At 36.9% G+C, this 20,349-nt stretch overlaps 1 protein-coding gene across 6 annotated transcripts in view; it reads right to left on the bottom strand.

Annotated features, from left to right (window-relative positions):
• ITPK4 (inositol 1,3,4-trisphosphate 5/6-kinase 4) overlaps positions 1-20,349 on the bottom strand; it is a 230,026-nt gene that overhangs the window by 183,994 nt on the left and 25,683 nt on the right. For all 6 annotated transcript variants that reach the window (XM_089803927.1, XM_089803926.1, XM_089803925.1 and 3 more), the window contains exons 2-6: positions 5,609-5,644; positions 4,163-4,361; positions 3,069-3,160; positions 2,806-2,874; positions 2,493-2,695 (exon numbers count right to left, since the gene is read on the bottom strand). In XM_089803927.1, coding sequence (XP_089660053.1) covers positions 2,493-2,695; positions 2,806-2,874; positions 3,069-3,160; positions 4,163-4,361; positions 5,609-5,644 — 599 coding nt within the window. The remainder of the gene's footprint in view (positions 1-2,492; positions 2,696-2,805; positions 2,875-3,068; positions 3,161-4,162; positions 4,362-5,608; positions 5,645-20,349) is intronic.

Genomic DNA, 20,349 nt, shown 5'->3' on the forward strand with positions numbered 1-20,349 from the left:
GTTTTGAGACACCTTGTCAAAGTTAAAGAGGCATTGTCTAGAATGGTAACCAATGATAATTGCAGCGTATGGAGGCAATCTAATAGTGAAAAGCAGTTGTCATTAAGGCAAGGATACTACAAGACTGTTGGTGGGATAGTGTTGAGTACCTTCTAAAGTTCATTGAGCCTATATTGAGCATGATCTAACACATTGACATAGATAGGCCTTGCTTGGGTGAGGTATATGATGGCATTGACTCCATGATTGAGGATATTAGAACCATCATAAACAAGAAAGAGCAAGATCCTAATGAAAAGTTCTTCAAGGAGCTACAAGTAATCATAGTAGAGAGATGGAACAAAATGACTACCCCTTTGCATCTACTTGTCTTTGCATTGAGCCCCAGGTTCTATAGCCAAGCTGTCCTCAAGGAGAGTATCACTAGAGTGTCGCCATACAAAGATCCTGAAGTTGCTCAAGGGTACAAGGAAGCCCTTCAAAGACTCTTTCCCGAGCACCTACGACCTACAATGAGGTCTGAATTTATGATTTTCTCAAGCACTGACAATTATGGTCTTGATGCTCTTGAAGACAAGAACAATGCTGATGCTCACAAATGGTGGTACTTTCATGGACAAATGTACCAACACTTACGGCCCATTGCCATCAAAATTTTATCACAAGTAAGTTCTTTAATCTTAAGATTCTAATTTGTAATTTCTTGTTCATAAATATTCAAAACTCTTCACTCTATAATTTCAAATTTGTAAATCTTGATAGGTTGTGCTAGTTCATCATCATCTGAGAGGAATTGAAGCACATACTCCTTCATCCACTCAATAAAACGCAACCGACTAAACTCCAAGAAGGCAGATAACTTAGTCTTTGCGCATTCAAACTTGAGGCTCGCAACCCATTAAGAAAGTACCTACAAAAAAGGGGAGGCAAAACAATGGAATGTTGAACTAGAGTGTAGAGAGTTGGAAGCCCAACTTTGATGCACTTGCAATTGATGATGGTGAACATGATGATGAGATACATAGTGATGTTGAAGCTGATCCTGAGGCTACAGCTAAGACTACTTATGCTAGTGGCACTAATTGTGCTTCTAATCTACAACTTCCTAATGATGACAAATTCTTTGATGATTTTTTATCACATGACTGATAGTGATTACTGATTAGTAATGTTGACATTACTGTTTTTGAACTGAAACATTGGTATAGAGGTGTATTTTGACATTTTGTCATGCTATTCGAACTAAATTGTGAATATATATGGTGGTGTATGTTGCTAAACTCCTTTAATATTAGCATAGTGGTGTATATTCTTATTTGCCAGCATTTGTTTACATATATATACATATTTATTTATTTATTTATTTTTATATTTATTTTTTTAAAATTCTTGTACGAACAAACCCAAAATGAACCGAACCAGCCCAAAAAAAAATTGAGCAAATGTCGCACCCGCATACGAACCAAAGTCCGAACTGGCAACTTAGCATTTCTTTGATGATCTCCCTAATATTTTAAGCTGGTACATTCTAGTGAAGTTGTCTCTTCATGTGTGTATATCATTCAGTATTGTTTCCAAAAGTGGAAACTAGAAACATTGAATCTCTTGGTCACTTTCATTGTTTGCAAGGTTTACAGGTTGAGCTGATGAAGAATGGGATTCTGTTCTCCCACATAGAACCATGTAGTGAACTTGCTGAATATTTTTGCAATTAAAGTTTGAAATCCTTGTACTACTCCACATGAATATGGAATCAATTTCAAGATGAACACGCCACTTTTCGTAACTTTTCGTACATGCTTCTTTGTTGAATATGCTTGCAGGAAAAAACATCTTCTTGACTCAAACTTGTCCACACCTCACACATGCAGTTAGTATGTATTCCAGATTTATACAGAAAAAACAGGAGCATCAACAAAATGCTACAAAGTGGATTATATGGGTCTTGAAAGACTTCACATTTTGGCATCAATTGCGTACTTGGACTAACTGTCCGATCGGTTGAGTACAGGGATTTGGATTGTGGTGGATCTCCCAGCACTGTGCAGTCTTATGCCTACATATTCAGTCATGGTTCAGGTTCTATCACTGGGTCTCAAATCACTCATTGTGTGAGACACTGTCTACCACAGAAGCAAGTGTTGTTGACTACTACAAGAAACCAAGGAAAAATGTTGATCGAAATTTTCTTGATGAGCTTGGATTGCCGCAGAAGTCAATGACATTACTCTTCTATACCATTATGGTGGTTATTGCAATCATTAAAATCAATTCAAAGAAAAAGCATTTAGAGAATAACTTAATACTAAGTTAAGATCTAGGATCTAGTTTAACTAATCAGTGATATGTTGATTTATCGTTTTCACACTGTATATTACAGTCAATCAACTAGTCACCATTCTTTCCATTGAACTTTTTACATAAAATATTTATCTAGTGACACTTTTTTCATATTTATAAATTATAAAATTCATGATTGACTTTATCAGAACCTCTGCAACTTTTGTATCCCATCAGAGAACTTAATTCCTTCAGAGATGCTCTGCAATTGATCTCTGTCAATGCTGAGAATTTCATCCGTGACCTTGTGAAGAATCAGGTCAACCACTTGTAACTGGGGAATTAGTTCGAGATCCAGATTAATAGGAACAAATGTCAGTCCATGGCCGGTTGGAAGTATAGGAAACGCACCTCTCTGCCATAAAACCAGTAAGACTTAGTACAATAATAAGATGTAAGTTAAAACTAAACTAAATAACTAAATCTATTCAATGGAATATCAGGATCCTAAACAGAATGTTCAACCTTGAGAAAATCCTTTTCTCGCGTCCATTTCATTACATATCCAACAGCAACAATGGAGTGTCCCATAGCCTGAAAATCAACCCAACAATCAAAGAATTGGGTAACTTAAAAAATGTGAGTTCATCATGCGAGGAAATGACATTTTTTGGAAAAATCTGAAAGCGAGAAGTAGTTCACTTTTTATTTCAAAGAAAATGGGGATTTCTTGCCTTCAAAAAACATCTACTGTTTTAGAATGTGGAAGAAAAAAATACTGTATCTACCATTTTGTTTAGGTGACAAAGTGTGAAAAGTAGGTCTTCCAACTTCTTGATTGTGGTTACACCAGGCAGAGTGGAAACAGCATTTCTTGAATCTGCCACAAGAAGAACAGAAAATCTTTCAAGCAGTGTGTCCTGAATCAAGGAGAAAATTTCCTTAACCCTTTGAACAATTTATGATGTCCAAAACCTGTGTGAATTCAATTTGAGAAGCATCTTAGGGTTGCAAAATAATAAGAATGAATGAGAATGGGGAGAATGCAGAATGCTCATTTTAGAAAAAAGTGAAGGCCAAAGGTTATATCAATAAGAGTTAAAGTAAGACTACATGAAAGTGAACAAATCCACCCGTAAACCCATAGTATTCAGATACCAAAAATGGTATAGAGCTAAATGGATAAGTACAAGTTACTTCCACAGAATAATGAAATCTATCTTCCAGAATGTGTTAGTCCACACATTTTGCCCTTTGGGTAATTCTCTGTGTGTTATACCATTTATGATTTGTGTTATCATCTGTACATTCATTGTGTAGTTTATGTTATTCCATGTTCCTGGCACTTTTAATTGGCTCTTTAAAAAGTTGTACGCAAAAGTTTGAATAATATACTCAACTTTTCAATTTAAAGAAAAAAAGGACAAAAAGGGGTTTATGCAGTGGGCATGGTATTTGGTTTAGCATTTTTGTATTCTAGGTTCCACAAAAGGAGATGCAATACATCAAATGCCCAACCTTTGGATGAAGATTTTCACAAATGAAGCTGTCTATCTACTTCATTTTCTGTCCAAAATATAAAATTTCGTCCAAACTAAAACCAAAATATGAATATATGATCTTTGTGCTAATGAAATGCAAATATATTAGATATCTTTTCATGTCCCCCTTATCAAAAAGGTGTTCTCCTCTGTCATTCAACATTCACATTATTGTGTCAACTGATTAATTTTTATAGGAATTAAAATTCTTAAATTACTTCATACATTAAATTGGATAGCATTTCAATTAAACATCTATTATATACCATTACAATAATTAAAAAAATAGATGATTGACCATGATGCACTCAAATATTTCCAGCGTGAGAGCATGCTTATACCTTGAAAAACAAGGGCCCAGCCTTGACTACAAATGTTACTAATAATAACTTCATCTAGTTCAGTGGTCACAAAAACACAAGTATCAGGAGAGGTGTTCCAAGCTGATGAAGTTTCTTGAATGTGTTGCTCTGGACAGGAAGCATCAAATAGAACTACTTGTAATGTATATTGTACTGCAACACTCTGAATCGATGCCACCTGTACAGTACAAATGTTAAGATAATGAGATTTTCATCCAAGGATGAAGACTATAAATCATAATAATAATCAATGAAAGAAAACCCTATATTTTAGGCAGATTAATCCTCTAACTAATTAACACAGCGTTTACGTTCTTGCATGCAAGAAAAGTTAGTTTTCTTCAACTAAAGAGTGTTTCATCTAGCTTAAGAAGTTAGCAACACTGGCAGTTGTTTTATGGGATTAAATAAGTCAGCTTTTGTCAACAATAATGAGTTTTCTAAGTTCTTTAAGTCAGGAAGTTATGGATAACACCAATTGTTTTCAAGGAAAATACAATTAGTTAGTATTTATCAACAAAAGTGGGTTTCCTTTAGCTGAGGAAGTTGCATACAATGGCAACTGTTTCCTAGATTGCTTCAACAAAAAGTATTTGGTTTAACTAAAGGTAATTAGCAACAATGGCAATTGTTTTCCATGAAAAAAGAAAGTTACAATCAGATCTAATTGAATCCTATAAACATTGCATTAGCCTTACAATTAGCAAAAATAGAATGCATATACTTGCAGCCAGGACTCCATAAAACATGAACTGCCTGTTTGAGCAAGCCTATCCAGCATAAAGCTATCTAAAAACTAACAAAAGCTAACAGAATCCAAGTCACTGATGTATTGGATTAACAATCGACAAATGATTACAGCAATCAATTGCAGCTATACTTTATGCAACTTTTGAGATCTTGTCAGCTAACTAAAGCAACTGTCTGATACTCTGCATTATTCATTTATTTAATACTAATATGGCATTAATAAGGACAACGCTTTCTAACTGAAAAAAGGAAATCAAATAAGAAGCTATAATGTGAAGCAATACAAACTGGAAGTCCATAAAAGATATGATTTTCAGCTTTCAATGTCTGCACTAATTAGACAGAAGCATTTTCAATGGAAAAACTAGAAGATGTGATCATTACAATGAACAATGAATTACCATACTTGAACAGCGAAAAATAGCTACACTTTGGAAAGTAATAGTAATAAGATGTTTGCATGGGCAAAAAAGAGAATCCAAAACAAGCATGCAAACAAAAAAATCGACAAAGTGAAACACAAGATACTCTTCTGGCCAAAAAGTATATGCAAGCAAAAGCAAGATGTAATAATTTCTATTGTAAACAACATTCATACAATCAAATCCAGAAGCAACAATAGAAATTCTCATGGGTTGTGGAAATATACCAATTGAAAAATGGAGTAATGCATACCTCTTGAGAAGAAAAATCCGCCTTGTATGAGATACCCTGCAAATACATTTTAGAATGTTTGTTAGAATCCATTTGGGGGTTGATTTGAACCATTACAGAAGAAACAGAATAAGAATTGTGTTAAATTCTTGACCATGAGATATTTATAGTAAATCTGACTGTTGAACAACAAATATTTTTGGTAAGAAGTTATAGAGGAGAGAGAAGATGAATCTCTTTTATCATTCCTTTGTTCTCTGTTACTGCAGGTTTTTATAGTGGATTTTATATTTTGTGGTTTTACTTTTTACAAAGTTTTATGTTACTGTTTCTCCTTGGGGAGGTTATTTGATTAATCATTTATGAAGTTTGGTGAAGTTGAGTTTGTTTGCAGCTAATTATGTTCTTTAATTTCAACAGAATTTAATGGATAGCTCTGGAATCAGGTCGATAATAGCTGATAGTTGCAAGCTAAACATATTATATTCATTGCTGCTGCATATACTTATATCATCTCATAATGATTAGTCAATTGGACTTAGTTACCTGTACAGATGCAGCTACAAGAACCTGGTATATGGGATGCATGAAAATTTTATTTTGGGGGTTTCGAAAAGTTTGGGTATGCATGCGCATGTGTGTGTGTGTGTTATATAAAAAAAAATTAAAGAAATATACAGATTTGTAAAACTAAATCATTTAATAGTATAATACTTCATCATCGATGAATGCCACATCCCAAAGATTAATACTAAAGGGTCATTTTAGGGTTTCTTGCAAAGCAAATACTAAAAAAACACTTTTTTATGTTATTTCATTAACAAAGTCTTTTGGTCTCAAGGATGCATTTGGATACACGTCCAGATGCGCTCTCGATGTGGCTAGGATGTGCATCTTGGAATACCTCTGGAGAAGATCCGAACTGGTATGCATCCACATCCAGTATCCAAGCCAAGGTGCACATCCAGTAAATTGGATTGTTGTCTAGAAATAAAGTAAGACTACTAGTATAACAATAACCCAAAATCAAAACTGAAAGGATGAGTCCTAATTTTCACAGCTCAGTCCTGATTCTGATCCACGCACATCTTGATTCATGACAAAATAAAAAGCAATGGTTACTTGCTCAAGGAATATACAATTATTTAAAGCATATTTAACTTAGTTATACATACAAACGATTCATCTAAGAAGAGCATATTAATTTGATAGACTTTTCATACAGCACAGCAGTTGCTTTCTTTTTCATTCAAATTCCTATAGAAAATCAGCATTAGGGAGTACTTCTAATACATGGTCCTTTCCCCACTATAGGATTCTATGATCTTGTTGGTAACTGCCAAGGAATTTCAACTATCAGCAACTACCAAACTAATTCAATCAGCCAACAAAGCGTAACCATACTAGCAGAGTGTAGTGTTGTAAAATTGCACCCTGTGTAATTTACCATTATATGATGCTCCTACCCAGGCCGAAAAACAAAATTCCACATAAGCCTCTATCCGTTTCCCGTCCAATTCTTGACCAAACAGCCAAATTGGTTTAGGAGGGGTGTATATCATGCATATGTCCACACTTGTCCCATGAATCTGAAGATATGCAATAAGTTACTGAAATGTTACAACTACCACCCTTGCAGTGTAAAGCTGCCTACCACTTCCTACTGATGTCAGGAAACACTGGAATAGCTTAAAACTTCATCTTGGAGCTATTGTGAGGTTTTTACACAATCACCCCATTTCAAATGACGACCCCCTCTTTTTACATAGCAGTGGGTAGTTGTCCTAGATGGTCATAGTTTAGTGGCAATTTCCAAGTCTACAACTATAACAGAGAGTTTGAGTAACTTTGGCTTGTTGGGGAGTCAAGTCGGTCAAGGATGAGTGAGAGCTAAGCCAATCTAGTCAAGGATTTGAAGTTGAAATCAAGGGATTTGTGATGATATGAGTTAAGAATCCTTGGAAAATCCTTGTACTATAGCAAACTTAATTTGGAAAGTCAAGAAAATTTGTGGGAGATAACAATGAGGGGGACGTGTTCATTCCTGAGATTTGGTCAAGTTTGGATTTTTTTCAATCTCCCAAAATCTAAAATCTTTATTATAACTAACAACTCCTATGGACCTCAAACCATTTTCAAACATCCTGGCAGCATTTATATAAAATATAACTTTTAAGTATACTTAAATGTTATATTATACATAGCTATCTCTCCCTCCAAGCTGAAGAGACTGAATTGAACAATTAGAAGTTGACTTGCAAAATGAAAAAAGTTTGAGAGTAGGTCGAAATTTCAAATTTCAACACTAGGTCACAATCCGGCTTATGTCAGGACTCCCAATCTCAAGAGACCTGCCATCTTCTCCTTGCCCAATCTCAACAACCCTCAAAATTCAGCCTAAGTCTAGATGATTCCCAAGTAACCAAGGGGTGAAACTAAAATGCAAATTCATGTAAGGGACTAACGGAATGGTAAGAAGATAATCAAGTTAGGATGATGAATTTGAAAACATGTTTCAAGGTGCAAATCTTTGGTGAAATCCGGTTAAAATTGGTTGAAAAGAAAGTCATGGAAATAAAAATCAAAAGTGAGAAGATCAAATGGGAATAATGGAGTCTATGACTTAAGGAATTAAAGTATATGATGAGAGAGTCTCGAGAGGAGGTCAGAATCCAACCCTCTCTCAGGACTCTTAATCTCAAGAGTAGTCAAAATTCCACCCCTATCTCCATGCTATATCCTAACAAGTGGTCAACTACTATGCCCAAGTCTAAGGGCATTTCAATGAAAGATTTCAAGTCCAAGATGGTGAAAATAATGGAAGATAAAGATGAAACATAAAATCGATGAAATCTTGGAGAAACATAATGAGATTTTAGAGCAAAGTATGGATTGCGATTGGATGGGGATGGACGTCAATCAACCAAAGATACAAATCAGAACAAAAAAACCATGAAGATGAGCCTTTGGAACAAATTTGAAAGCATAGAGTAAGAGCGGGAAAGGCTAAAAGGAAGATTGTAAGTCAAAGTCAAGTCAAGAATAATCCGGCCCTAAGGTCAAATTCCGACCCCTTTTTAGAGTTCTTAATCTCGATATCCCCCAAAATTCTGCCCATGGCTTTTAGATAATTTTTGAGTTGCCTTTGGGCATTGGAAAACAAGAATTCAAGGTGAAGATCATGCCTCTAATAGTCTTGAGATTGGGTCAGAATCCGACCTCTTGTCCAGATTTCCAATCCTAACACTAGGTCGGAACTCAACTTCGTCAGTATTCTTAGTCCTGCCAACCTCAAAATTCCTGCCCAGCTATAAGGCACAATGAATTCCATTTATGGGGATTTTTTTGCAATTTCAAGTCATTGGAATTGCCTAAACAAGACAGCAAACTCAAGGAAGCACCCAAATTCAATCAGATTCGAGGTGTAAATCTCAGATTCTCCAAAACAAAAGAAAGTTTAGAAAGACCAGGTTCTTGCAAATCTGGGTTTGTAGATTCATTATTTTATGACTAAATCCTTTGATTGGATTCTCATTTTGTCTTGATGTGCTCAGATTTTTAAAGTTGAAGAAAAAACATTTTATCATGAATAGTTGAAATACCCAATGAAATTGTATATGTAAAGTGACTTCCTCCAAAATTTCACTTCTTAGCATCAAATGTTGATTTTCGGAAGAAGTATGAACCCAAACTTTTGACAAGTGTTGCTGTGTTGTTCTGCAAGGAGAGGATTGATGGAAGAGTTGAAGGTAAGAGGAGGCTATGGGAAGATTTCAATGAGAGGACAAGGAAGATGATGCTCAAAGTTGAAAGTGCAAACTTAAAGAGAGAAATCAAGACGAAGGAGAGGGAACAAATCCGCAAGTCCACAAGTAGAGAAAATTATCAAAAATTGAATTTCCTTCTGGAATTCAAGTTCACTTTGAAAGATCCAGCTACATGAAAGACTTCATCGCTTAAAGAATGTCAAGGTCAAGAAGCCAAAAATGAGAAAATTTCCAACAAGGAGGATGAAAAGTTTGTGAAGATAAAACAATTTACATGCCAGCAGCATCAAGCCAAGGCTGCAAAATGTTGAGTACCAAGAGATATTTTCTCATCATCAAAAGATATTTATCAAGTCTATAAGGAAAGGATGCTGAAATAGTGCCCACGCATCTTCAACCAACTAGAAGGCTCCAATTACATGTGTCCAAGCACAGCAAATCAGATTATACCAAATGTACATGTGGAGTCCAACATCATGCCTCTACCTAATCTATTTCTCATTGGCTCTCAATAGCATTGTGATTTTCTTATTGGCCCCTAGGTGGTGCCTTCATGTAATTGGATGAGCATTTAATGATTGTAGCTACTTGTTGAACTAGGGCTTGGTTGACATCATCTTGGCCCTTGATTTCAAATCAACCTTGTCCATTCATTGTAATTGAACAACTATAAAGGCCAAGGCCTTCTCAATTGTAACTCATAATGATTAGAATTAGTTTTAGAGTAGAATAAAAGGAGACTTGTTAAAATTGTTGTCATAATGCTACCATAGTAATTGCTAATTCATTGTTGGTCATCATAGTGGATTACGTGTGTTGCTTTAGAGTATTGCATGGTTACAGTTCCTCACTTGGAATAGGATTTTATTTCATGATGATTAGAAGTAGTGTTAGTTGAATGGAAGATATTTTGGATGCATCAAACTTGCTTGGACCAAAACACTAGTTGCTATTTTATTGCAAGTATGTCTTTCATGGTCAAATGGCATATTTATGAACTTAACTTCAATTATTTCTTGCTCATTTGATACATGTCAGTGGATGGCATTTATGGAATGGTGGTAGTTTGAACATCTTACATTTACCTTAAGGATCACACTAGCTTGGCTTGTGTTAATGGCTAGAATAAGTCTAGTACAGTTACAAAGGCACCCACAGTTTCTTAAATTCCAAAGTTAGATTAAACTCTCTAAACCCTTTCTTTGCAATTTCTTGATTGGAAGAAGTTAAAGTCAAGTGGATATCCATTGAATGAGTAATGCATGTCCCTTTGTGATAAACAATGTAGCACAATATTATAATTGAGTGAAAGTCCACAATAAGAAGGAACCTTGAGGTTGTCACATTTGATCACATAATCCGTATATATTGTTTAGCAATTAGAAGAATAAATTGTTTGGGGAATAAATCCGTAAACCAAAGGAGTGGGATTTTTGTTTTTAAATAGGAAAAAAATCGGATTTACTAAAAAAACATGAAAATTTGAAGAAAAACAATCATTAACTGTTTTTTTAAAAATTAAAGGACATCTCCATGGCATGGCTGATAAAGGACTTACATAAATTATTCAAAACACTTGTGCAACCTCCTCCTAATATATTTTTAACTTGGAGGAATCAAAGTTTTAACAATGATTTTGTTTGTATAAATTTCAATCAAGCCATGATTTGAAGTAGCACCAAAATATGATGTGGAGTTTCTTACGATTCAAACTTGGAATGAAGCTTTTTTTAGCAAAATATTGTCAATAAAAGAAAATCTCCATATTCTTATAAGTCATTTTGTAAAATCCTCTCAAGTTCTTTTTATTATACTCAACAAACAATTGCATAATATGCACATATTTCAAGTGATATATACACATATATGTACCAAAACAACTTTATATATGTTGAACTTAGAGACATAAAGTTGAACTTAGAGACTAAATTGCATGAATTATTTAAATTTATTTATAGTTTTAAATAACTAGCAATTTGATTAATTGTAAGAACATATGTCATATTGATAAGCCTAAAATGATTATAATGATTATCGTAGGGTTCTTTGTTTTCTCCAAAAATAAATAAGGAAAAATATTGTTATCATAGGGTTCTTTGTTTTGTTCTAAAATAAATAAAGAAAGATATTGTTACCCTGCAATTTTAGATCATATTGCAACAAATAAATAAGGCAACTTTATTACAATTGAATTGCAACAATTTACATAATTGAATTTTATTACAACCAAATCAACGTTAAAAAGGAAATAGTATCAATCAAGCTATAAAATATACAAATGTAGAAAGAGAGAATATTTTGTTTGTAATTGCCTTCCTAGGCTACTTCCAGATTCTACAACACTTTGGAACTTGCAACACTTTCAACCCAACTTTTCCAAATGCATCTTTGGTGTTGCGCATCGATTTCATAGAGAATTGCGTCACATTTTTGCAAACCTGTCAACATTGCTTTTAAGGCTTCTACTAGTTTCTTGCAAGTTTTTTTTGTTATGGCTATCGCTTTTTGTTGATAAATTGCAAAACATTGTTCGAAGTCATTGACCGAAAAATCCCCATTTTGGGGGAATAAATTGTCGTCGGTAAATATTGTGTAGCTGATGGGTTGATGTCGTTAGTAATTGTTATGTAGCCGATGGACCCCTTCGAGAAGTATATAAACACCATTCAAGATCATTGTAAGGATCATTCTTGTAAGCATTATGTAATCTCTTCGGCATATATGCAAATAAAAGGAGTACTGCTGTTACATGTGCTTGCTTCATTGTCTGTATGCATTAATTCATTTACCCCTTACGGTAAACATTTGGCGTCATTGCCCCATGCACCTGGAACGAGGGCAGAGGAATGAAGACTAATGCCAAATCAGCTTAACAAGGATAGAAATAAGATAAAGGGAAAAGATGGAGTACGTACCGCATAAGAAATTTTAATTTTGGCACAATAGGCCAAGCGCAGACGAAGGTTTCAACAGATTGTCGAAACACCATCCAAGATCATTGTAAAGATCATTCTTGTAAGCATTATGTAATCTCTTCGACATATATGCGAATAAAAGGAGTACTGCTATTACATGTGCTTGCTTCATTGGCTATATGCATTAATTCATTTACCCCTTACGGTAAACATTTGGCATCGTTACCCCATGGACCTGGAACGAGGGCAAAGGAATGAAGACTAATGTCAAATCAGCTTAACAAGGATAGAAATAAGATAAAGGGAAAAGATGGAGTACGCAAAGATGGAGTACGCACCGCATAAGAAATTTTAATTTTGGCACAGCAGGCCGAGCGCAGACGGAGGTTTCAACAGATTGTCGATGGACACCGAAGCACCAAGGAATTGTTGGAAGAGACTTGACAGCGGTTGGATTTGGTGGAAGAAGCAAGGGAGGAATTTTTGAACCTGTATACGCGGAGGGAAGAGAATCCAGACGGAAGGGAATTAACTCACACGGCTCAGAGTGCCAAGGGAGCACAAGCGTGGAGTGAACTCTTCGTCCACGATACACTTCTGGAACGGACTTCGCTTAACGACGATCCTTCTTCACCAAAGAACGCAGCTATTGATAAGATGATTGTCTGAAACAGCGCCAGTGTCGGAGTGCAAACCACCGGGATACAAAGCGCCGGTGTCGAAGTGCAAACCACTAGGATACAGAGTGTCGGTGTCGAAGTGCAGAACAACGTCGAGGTTGCAATACCAAACACTGCCAGTGAAGCAGTACTGAACAACGCCCGTACACAAAATCAAGTAACAATGGCAAGACCAAAGGAGAAGTTACCAAAGTTTGATGGTGATGGAACAGCCAATCCAATCACACTGTAAGATATGCAAAACAATTTGGATGGCGAATGGCGTAACTGACACAAATGAATGGGTGCGACAATTTTCAGCAACACTAAGGGGTGTAGCAGTTGATTGGTTTGCTGACACGGATCCCCAAAAACTAACTACATGGGCGAACATTAAAAAGGAGTTTATCACCGAGTTTCAATTGCTGCACGACAACAATGAAATCGTAGCAGAAATCTACACCACAAAGCAAGGGAAAAATGAAACCATCCGTGTATATGCCAGAAAGCTCAAAGAATTAATAAATAAAATGGAAAGCAAGCCGATAGATGGGATGAAAAAGCGATGGTTCATTGAGGGACTATGTCCGGAGTTAAGGAAGAAAATGAAGATTGTGTCGCCATCATCATACACCGAAGCATACAATCGGGCAATGGACTTAGAGAGTGAACAAAAAACGAAAAAAAAGAAGAAAAGTAGCTCATCTAACTGAGATGACACGTCTACGAAGAAGATAGCAATGATGACGAAAAGGGCAGCAAAAGGTCCGAGCTCTCCAAAAGGATATGATCTGAATGATGAAGGAATTTAAGAATATGCAGAAAGAGATGAAGGGAAACGAGCTATGGTGCACAAAATGTAAGATAGAAGGTCACACGAAAGGATCATGTCTAAAGAACTAGTTCTGTGAGATTTGCCAAATTATGGGCCATTCTTTAAAAGAATGCCCCTTCAATATGAAAACACGAGAGCCTCAACAGGTGCTCCTGACACAAGAGGCTTTCGCGTCAGGAGCGAGTAGAAACATCAGCAACAATGGTGCCACTTCAGGTGGGTACAGAAATAATAGAAGAGGGCAAAACACCAATACCAACAACAACACCAACAATAATAATGGGAGTTGTAGCCGAATTCAGTACGATGCAAACGGCCGCCCGATGGTTCAATGCCGAGCATGCAATTTGTGGAGCCACTTTGCCCGAAACTGTACATCGGCAAACGCACCAAAGTTGTTATGCAAATGGTGCGGTCTGAGAGATCATGAAGATGCCAAGTGCCTGAAATCAGGAGTGAATTTGATCACCATCGAGACAGACGAAGAAGAGGATCTGGCAATCACATGAAAACAAGCAAAACTGCGCCCTACCCCGACGGAAGAAAAGAAGAGATTGGAAGAAGCGTGGGCAAAAATTGAGAAAGCAACGCAAGCGGAGAAAGCACACTTGAAGGACACTACTGGCACCTCAGCAAGGAACTACGTGGAACAGAACATCATACAGCAGATATTACAAACTGAAGTACTAGTCAAAATAAACGATCTGCTACTCACAATGCCTCAACTCCGATCGGCACTCACAAACATCACTCCAATTGCTAAATTACCAAGAGAACACGAAAGGGAGAAGGAAAGTGGAGCAAGTACAGCGGACAGAAGGGAAAAGGAAAGCGGAGCAAGTACAGTGGACCCAATGCTGTTAGCCCTCACATTCGGACAGCATCCAGCAGTCGTCGAGATGGGTATATTAGGAACGGTCCTTTCAAACACAATTATGGACGAAGGTTCAGGGGTAAACGTCCTACCAAAAGATACTTGGAAGAAGTTGGGACAGCCGACGTTGTGGCCACCTACATTCCAGTTGCTCATGGCATTTCAACATGGGATCAAACTGTTGGGAATCCTGATGGCACAACCAATGATTATTGGAACTCAGTCGTTCCTACTCGATTTCATAGTCATCTCGCTGAAGAGGAAAGGGTATGACGCCATTTTCGGCTGGGGATGGCTTGTACAAGCAAAGGTTAAGCATGACTGGAAGAAGAATACACTATCAATGGAAAGTAGGGGACGATGATTCATTATTGATTTGCACACACAAATGGTGGGCGAATAAGCCATATCATTTGATTCCGAAGAAGAAGATGAAGGAAAGCAATGATTGGAACCCAATGAGGAAGGAGTCCTACGCTTGGAAGGTGGATCAACGGACGATGATTTGGATTCGGTGAATGACCTTTTCCACTGGCAAATGGAGGATTATGAGCTCTTTCCGAGCTGTAATATGTTAAGGGTCGACAAAGGTGAGAAAGAAGAGGGAAATGAATGTCCAAAGGAATATAGAGAAGCGAAAGAAGGAAAGGTGGTTACGACAAAAGCTGAAGGGAAGAGCATACAGTATGAACCCAGAAGAAGGAAAGATTCCACCGTACGGTCCACAATAAAAAGACCGCGCAGAAAGAAAATGTTACGTCGAACCACGAATTTACTAGAAAGGTGTCGGCAGCAAGGAAAACACATCATATGGTCTGCAGAGGAAACAAAGAGGAAGAGTTTAATAAAAGCTTCAGCAGTATGGAGTGAAGGTTCTAAAATCAAGAATAAAATTATTGACGACAAGGAGTGGCAACCGACAAAATTCATGGTACCGAGTGTTGAGAACAAATTGGGCGATATGGAAAACCAGAGGGAGAGATCGTGTAACTTAAAAAAACTTTGACAATTGCAGACACAAAAGGCCATGGAGGTCACACAAAACAGGCGCAAAGCGTGGCATGATAAACACCTAAAACTGAACAAGTTTCAACCAGGACAGCTGGTGTTGAAGTATGACAGACGGAATGAAATCAAACCAAGCAAGTTTAAAGTCAAATGGGTCGGACCATACCAGATCTGGGAAGTAGGTGATAATAGAGCAATAAAGTTGTGGACACTGAATGGGCAGGAAATTCTGGAAACGGTGAACGGTTCGAAATTGAAAATATATAAGGTACAACCAGTTCCGTTGTCGACGAACATCAAGGAGCAGTAAAATTCTAAAATAAAAGTTAAAAAAAAAAAAAAAAGAAAAAAAGAAAAAAAGGAAAAGTTACTAAAGGCCACCATACGGCATCTTCAGCAAGTGAATAAGCACCATACGAAAATAACAATGCTTTAAATATATGCACCGTACAAATTTTGTCCTAAGAATTTTATATTGTTCCATATGGTATTTGCTCATGTGCACAAAAAATGTACGGCCCCCTTCAGTAAAGACCCCCATGTCCATACGGGAAAGGCAGCGATTCTTCTTGTGGTGATTTAAATGCCTGTACAGTTTTTATGTTCCTTCATCGTACGACTAAGTGAGACCAGAAGCGGAGATCGTAATCTTCGTATGGCCATCTGTTCGCACTGTACGGAAAGTAGGAGCAGGTGAAAAGTCATTGGAAATACCATACAGACTTCTTACTTTGCCACTGTACGGCGATCGGGATTGAAGTATCTGGCAGACATCGTACGGATTTAGACATAGAAGACCAGGGATTGAAGACCATTGTACGGCAATCCAAGTGCTTCGACCGTACAGTATTTTGAAAAGTAGAAGGGTTGCTAAATGCAACCGTACGGCCAGTGGAAGAAACTAATATTTGATTCTGACTAGTGTACGACCATGGGGATGAAACATACAAGCAGGTGGGAATACAAAAGAGAAACAAAAGCCGTATAGAAGTGGAAATGAAAGTCGTACGACTTGGTACACTACAATAATACAAGCCAAGATTCTGGATGCACCACCGTTCAAGAGCAAGCTAGAATTATCACCATACAACTTTGACCAAAAACTGTACGGCCATAACAAATGGCAAATCACCAGAAGAATATGCCATCACCATACGGCCTAGACAAGGGAAAAATTTGGAAGTTGCATACAAACTGGAGCAAATAAGGTCGTACGGTTCACTTCTGGGCAATTGCAGAAGGACTTAGTAAGTACAGCAGAAGTTAGAAGTCATCCGTTAAGTCAAAAAGGAGGACCGTACGGATCCATACGGATACCAGGGAAGGAGAAGAATTTGTGTGTATAGAAGGATAACTAAACTAATTAAGCAGAAGAATAAGTGGAGTCTGCAGGAAAGAGGTAGTGGAAGAAAAACTTAACTTAGAGGGAGAAGGAGCAAAAAAAGAGAAAAAAAAAATGACGACAAATTGAAACAGTTCAAAATGAGTAACACATGATGCCAAAAGGAAGGGAAAGACAAAAACAGGTAGTAAAACATAAGCAGTTGCCAGAAAGAGTGTGGAATCGAAAGAAAATGACAAAAATGGTGTGTACCATAGACTTTTGTGTGGGCTTGAGAGTGCTAATTTGGTCTTGGCGGTGGGGGCACTGCCCCTCGACCCTGCCTTGTATCACGACAGGGAGCGCACCTAGGGCTCTACCCCAGGACCCCACGAGGGTGATGCCCCCTAAACCCCCAGTCGATGCAATTATCAATCGTGGGAAATGTGACCCGTTGATGAGACTCGGAGCTACTACAAGCATAGTGTGCCAGAGGTGGAAAAATCAACAGAGCAAGCCTTTCAAGAGGAGTGATACGCTTTGAGGCACTTGGAGTAGGTGTTGGACGTGAGGCTATCTTGGTGGATGCATAGAGAGTTCGAGAGGAGCTAATCATCCAGTTGAAGGCAGTACAGCGACACTTAGCTCAGTGTACCTAGGAGTTGGAAGCAAAGAAAGCGGCGCAGGTAGCTATCAAGGTCAGCTAAGGAAATAGCATTGTGTTAGCAAAGGCTGCAGATGCAACATATTTTGGAGACCAGTTTGATGCAGGCACGAAACGAATGTGAAAGTGGTGTGACAAAAACATATCTATCTTGTTATAGTTAATCAGTTAATGTATCCTGTTTTGTTAATCTGTCTCAGATATTTTCTAATTGTCGTCCGGAGACGACTTTTTCTTTTGAAGGGGATGATGTCGTTGGTAAATATTGTGTAGCCGACGGGTTGATGTTGTCGGTAAATATTGTGTAGCCGATGGGTTGATGTCATTGGTAATTGTTATGTAGCCGACAAACTCCTTTGGGAAGGTTCTTCGAGAAGTATATAAACACCATCCGAGATCATTGTAAGGATAATTCTTGTAAGCATTATGTAATCTCTTCGGCATATATACGAATAAAATGAGTACTGCTGTTACATGTTCTTGCTTCATTGTCTGTATGCATTAATTCATTTACCCCTTACGGTAAACATAAATCACTTCACATGCCAACTACCAATAAATCAAAATATGTCGCTAGCACACCTACGATCGGATGTTAAGATGAAGATTGGTGGTCTACAATCTACAACAAAGATGTTAATGTTTTGCAATAGATTTCCAAACCTCTGAGGATGCTCGATAAGAATGCCTTTTAGTGAACAACTCAGATTCACCATCCCTCCAGATGATTCTAGGATGATATAGTTGTTTTCTAATTCTTCTTCTATGATCCCCCCCCACCACCATTGTTTATTATCTACAACCTCCATATATATCTCTCATTAAAAGACATGCCCACTCTATTGCTAACATATCCTTTTAAAAACACTCACCATCCCTCCAAATGATTCTAGGATGATATAGTTGTTTTCTAATTATTCTTCTATGATCCCCCCATTGTATATAAGCTACAACTTTCATATATATCTCTCATTAAAAGACATGCCCACTCTATTGCTAACCTATCCTTTTAAAAGCACAACTCTTCATTTTTAATCAGTCTCTTATTATCAATTAGACTTAATGCATTTCTTATTAACTCATAATCTATATCTTCATCAAGTATGTGTATTGTCCACAACAGATCAATATCTGATATGGAGATTGTCGGTGCACTTGTTATATTATTGATAATAATTGATTGACACATTACTATCTCCATGGGTTTGTTTTAAGTTTTATCTTTTAATTATTTAGTTGGGATAATCTGAGCCTTTGTAGCTATTAAAAGTTGGGTTATTCACCCGATATCCATATATGATGGAGGGTGTCAAGGCGGCCATTCTTCTTCGAAATACATCTCCTTTGTTTACTAGGACCATTGATTAGATATCGTTGTTGACGTGTAAATTGCATATATGTTGAATGATGTCAATGACTAAGATAAATTTTGTATTTCCATTGAAGACTTGCATGGGGGAAGACCTAGTTTGCAACGTATGAAGATACTACCAAATATTTTTACATTGTTAACATCGCTTGAATGCAATAGTATATGTTATAATGGAATGTTAAATTAATCAAATAATAGTATGATGGTATTGTTGTCAATCAGGATTTGCGCCTTTAGCGAGATGTAAAATCAAGCTATCCTGTGAAATAGCGGAAACTCTCTCGGGTGGTGGGTTGTCCTAAAACGAGAGAAGAATCTCCAGAAGCTAGGCCGGTTCCTAAGTTGTGATCACCTAATCCTAAATTGTACTCGAGATAAGGGTAAAAAATGAAAGAATGAATGATTAAAACTAATGTAAGTGAGGTGATACACCAATGGTTATGAATGTAATTCTGATTACTTCAGCACAAACTACGAAAAAGACAATTGGTTCACAATATCAGACAATCACGTAATCACAAAAAGTGTTTCTATGTAAGGATTGGGATCTCTTGCTTTGAAAGGGATACCTAAGTTTCACCAACTTTCTGCAAGAAAACAATAATCACAAACATAGACCTACAATTATATGTATCACGATTCAAATCTGCAACTAGGAATATAGCTATAATGAAGGCGAACACAACATTAAAGCAAGGGATTCACAAAATTGCACAAGAATCTATGATAAGGAACCGTTGTATCTCTATAATCAATGTTGGATGAATAATCTCTGTCACAAGTGCCCTTACAATCAACTCAAAATCTGCAATTTACAAACAATCTGAATCCGAAAGAAGGTCCCCTTTAATGAGGATGAAGTACAATATATAGAAGAATAGCCTTAACTCGGATTCCAAAGTCATGTCTAGGAAAAATCACCCAAAAATGATGAAAACAATGAAAGAGCCTCTGAAAATTGCACTCAACCATCTGCATAACTGCTGGATAACTCGGAACTGCCCTTAACTCTCCAAAATCATGCACAAAAACTCCCAACTCGGATGTACTAAGAGAACCATAAAAATAGCATGTGAAACTACTCTAAATTATGCAATATATGCATAAAATAAGCCCTCCACATGAACTTGATGTGTAACTGATCTTAACTGCCCCATAAGCTGCTTAAAATATCGTCATATAACTCATAAACCAGTATAAGGAACTGGAACTGAACCTTCTCAAAAGTAACCCTTGTTAACTGAATGTCCCCTTGTTCCAAAATAGTTTTTTCAATTTTATCTCCTTGATTTCAGGCATTAAAACTCATATAATTCCCTTTTAAATAATAAAATCAATGATTTTATA

The sequence above is a fragment of the Cupressus sempervirens genome, chromosome 10 (assembly GCF_028749045.1).
Source record: "Cupressus sempervirens isolate cs-2001-9-10 chromosome 10, ASM2874904v1, whole genome shotgun sequence".
Lineage (NCBI taxonomy): Eukaryota > Viridiplantae > Streptophyta > Pinopsida > Cupressales > Cupressaceae > Cupressus > Cupressus sempervirens.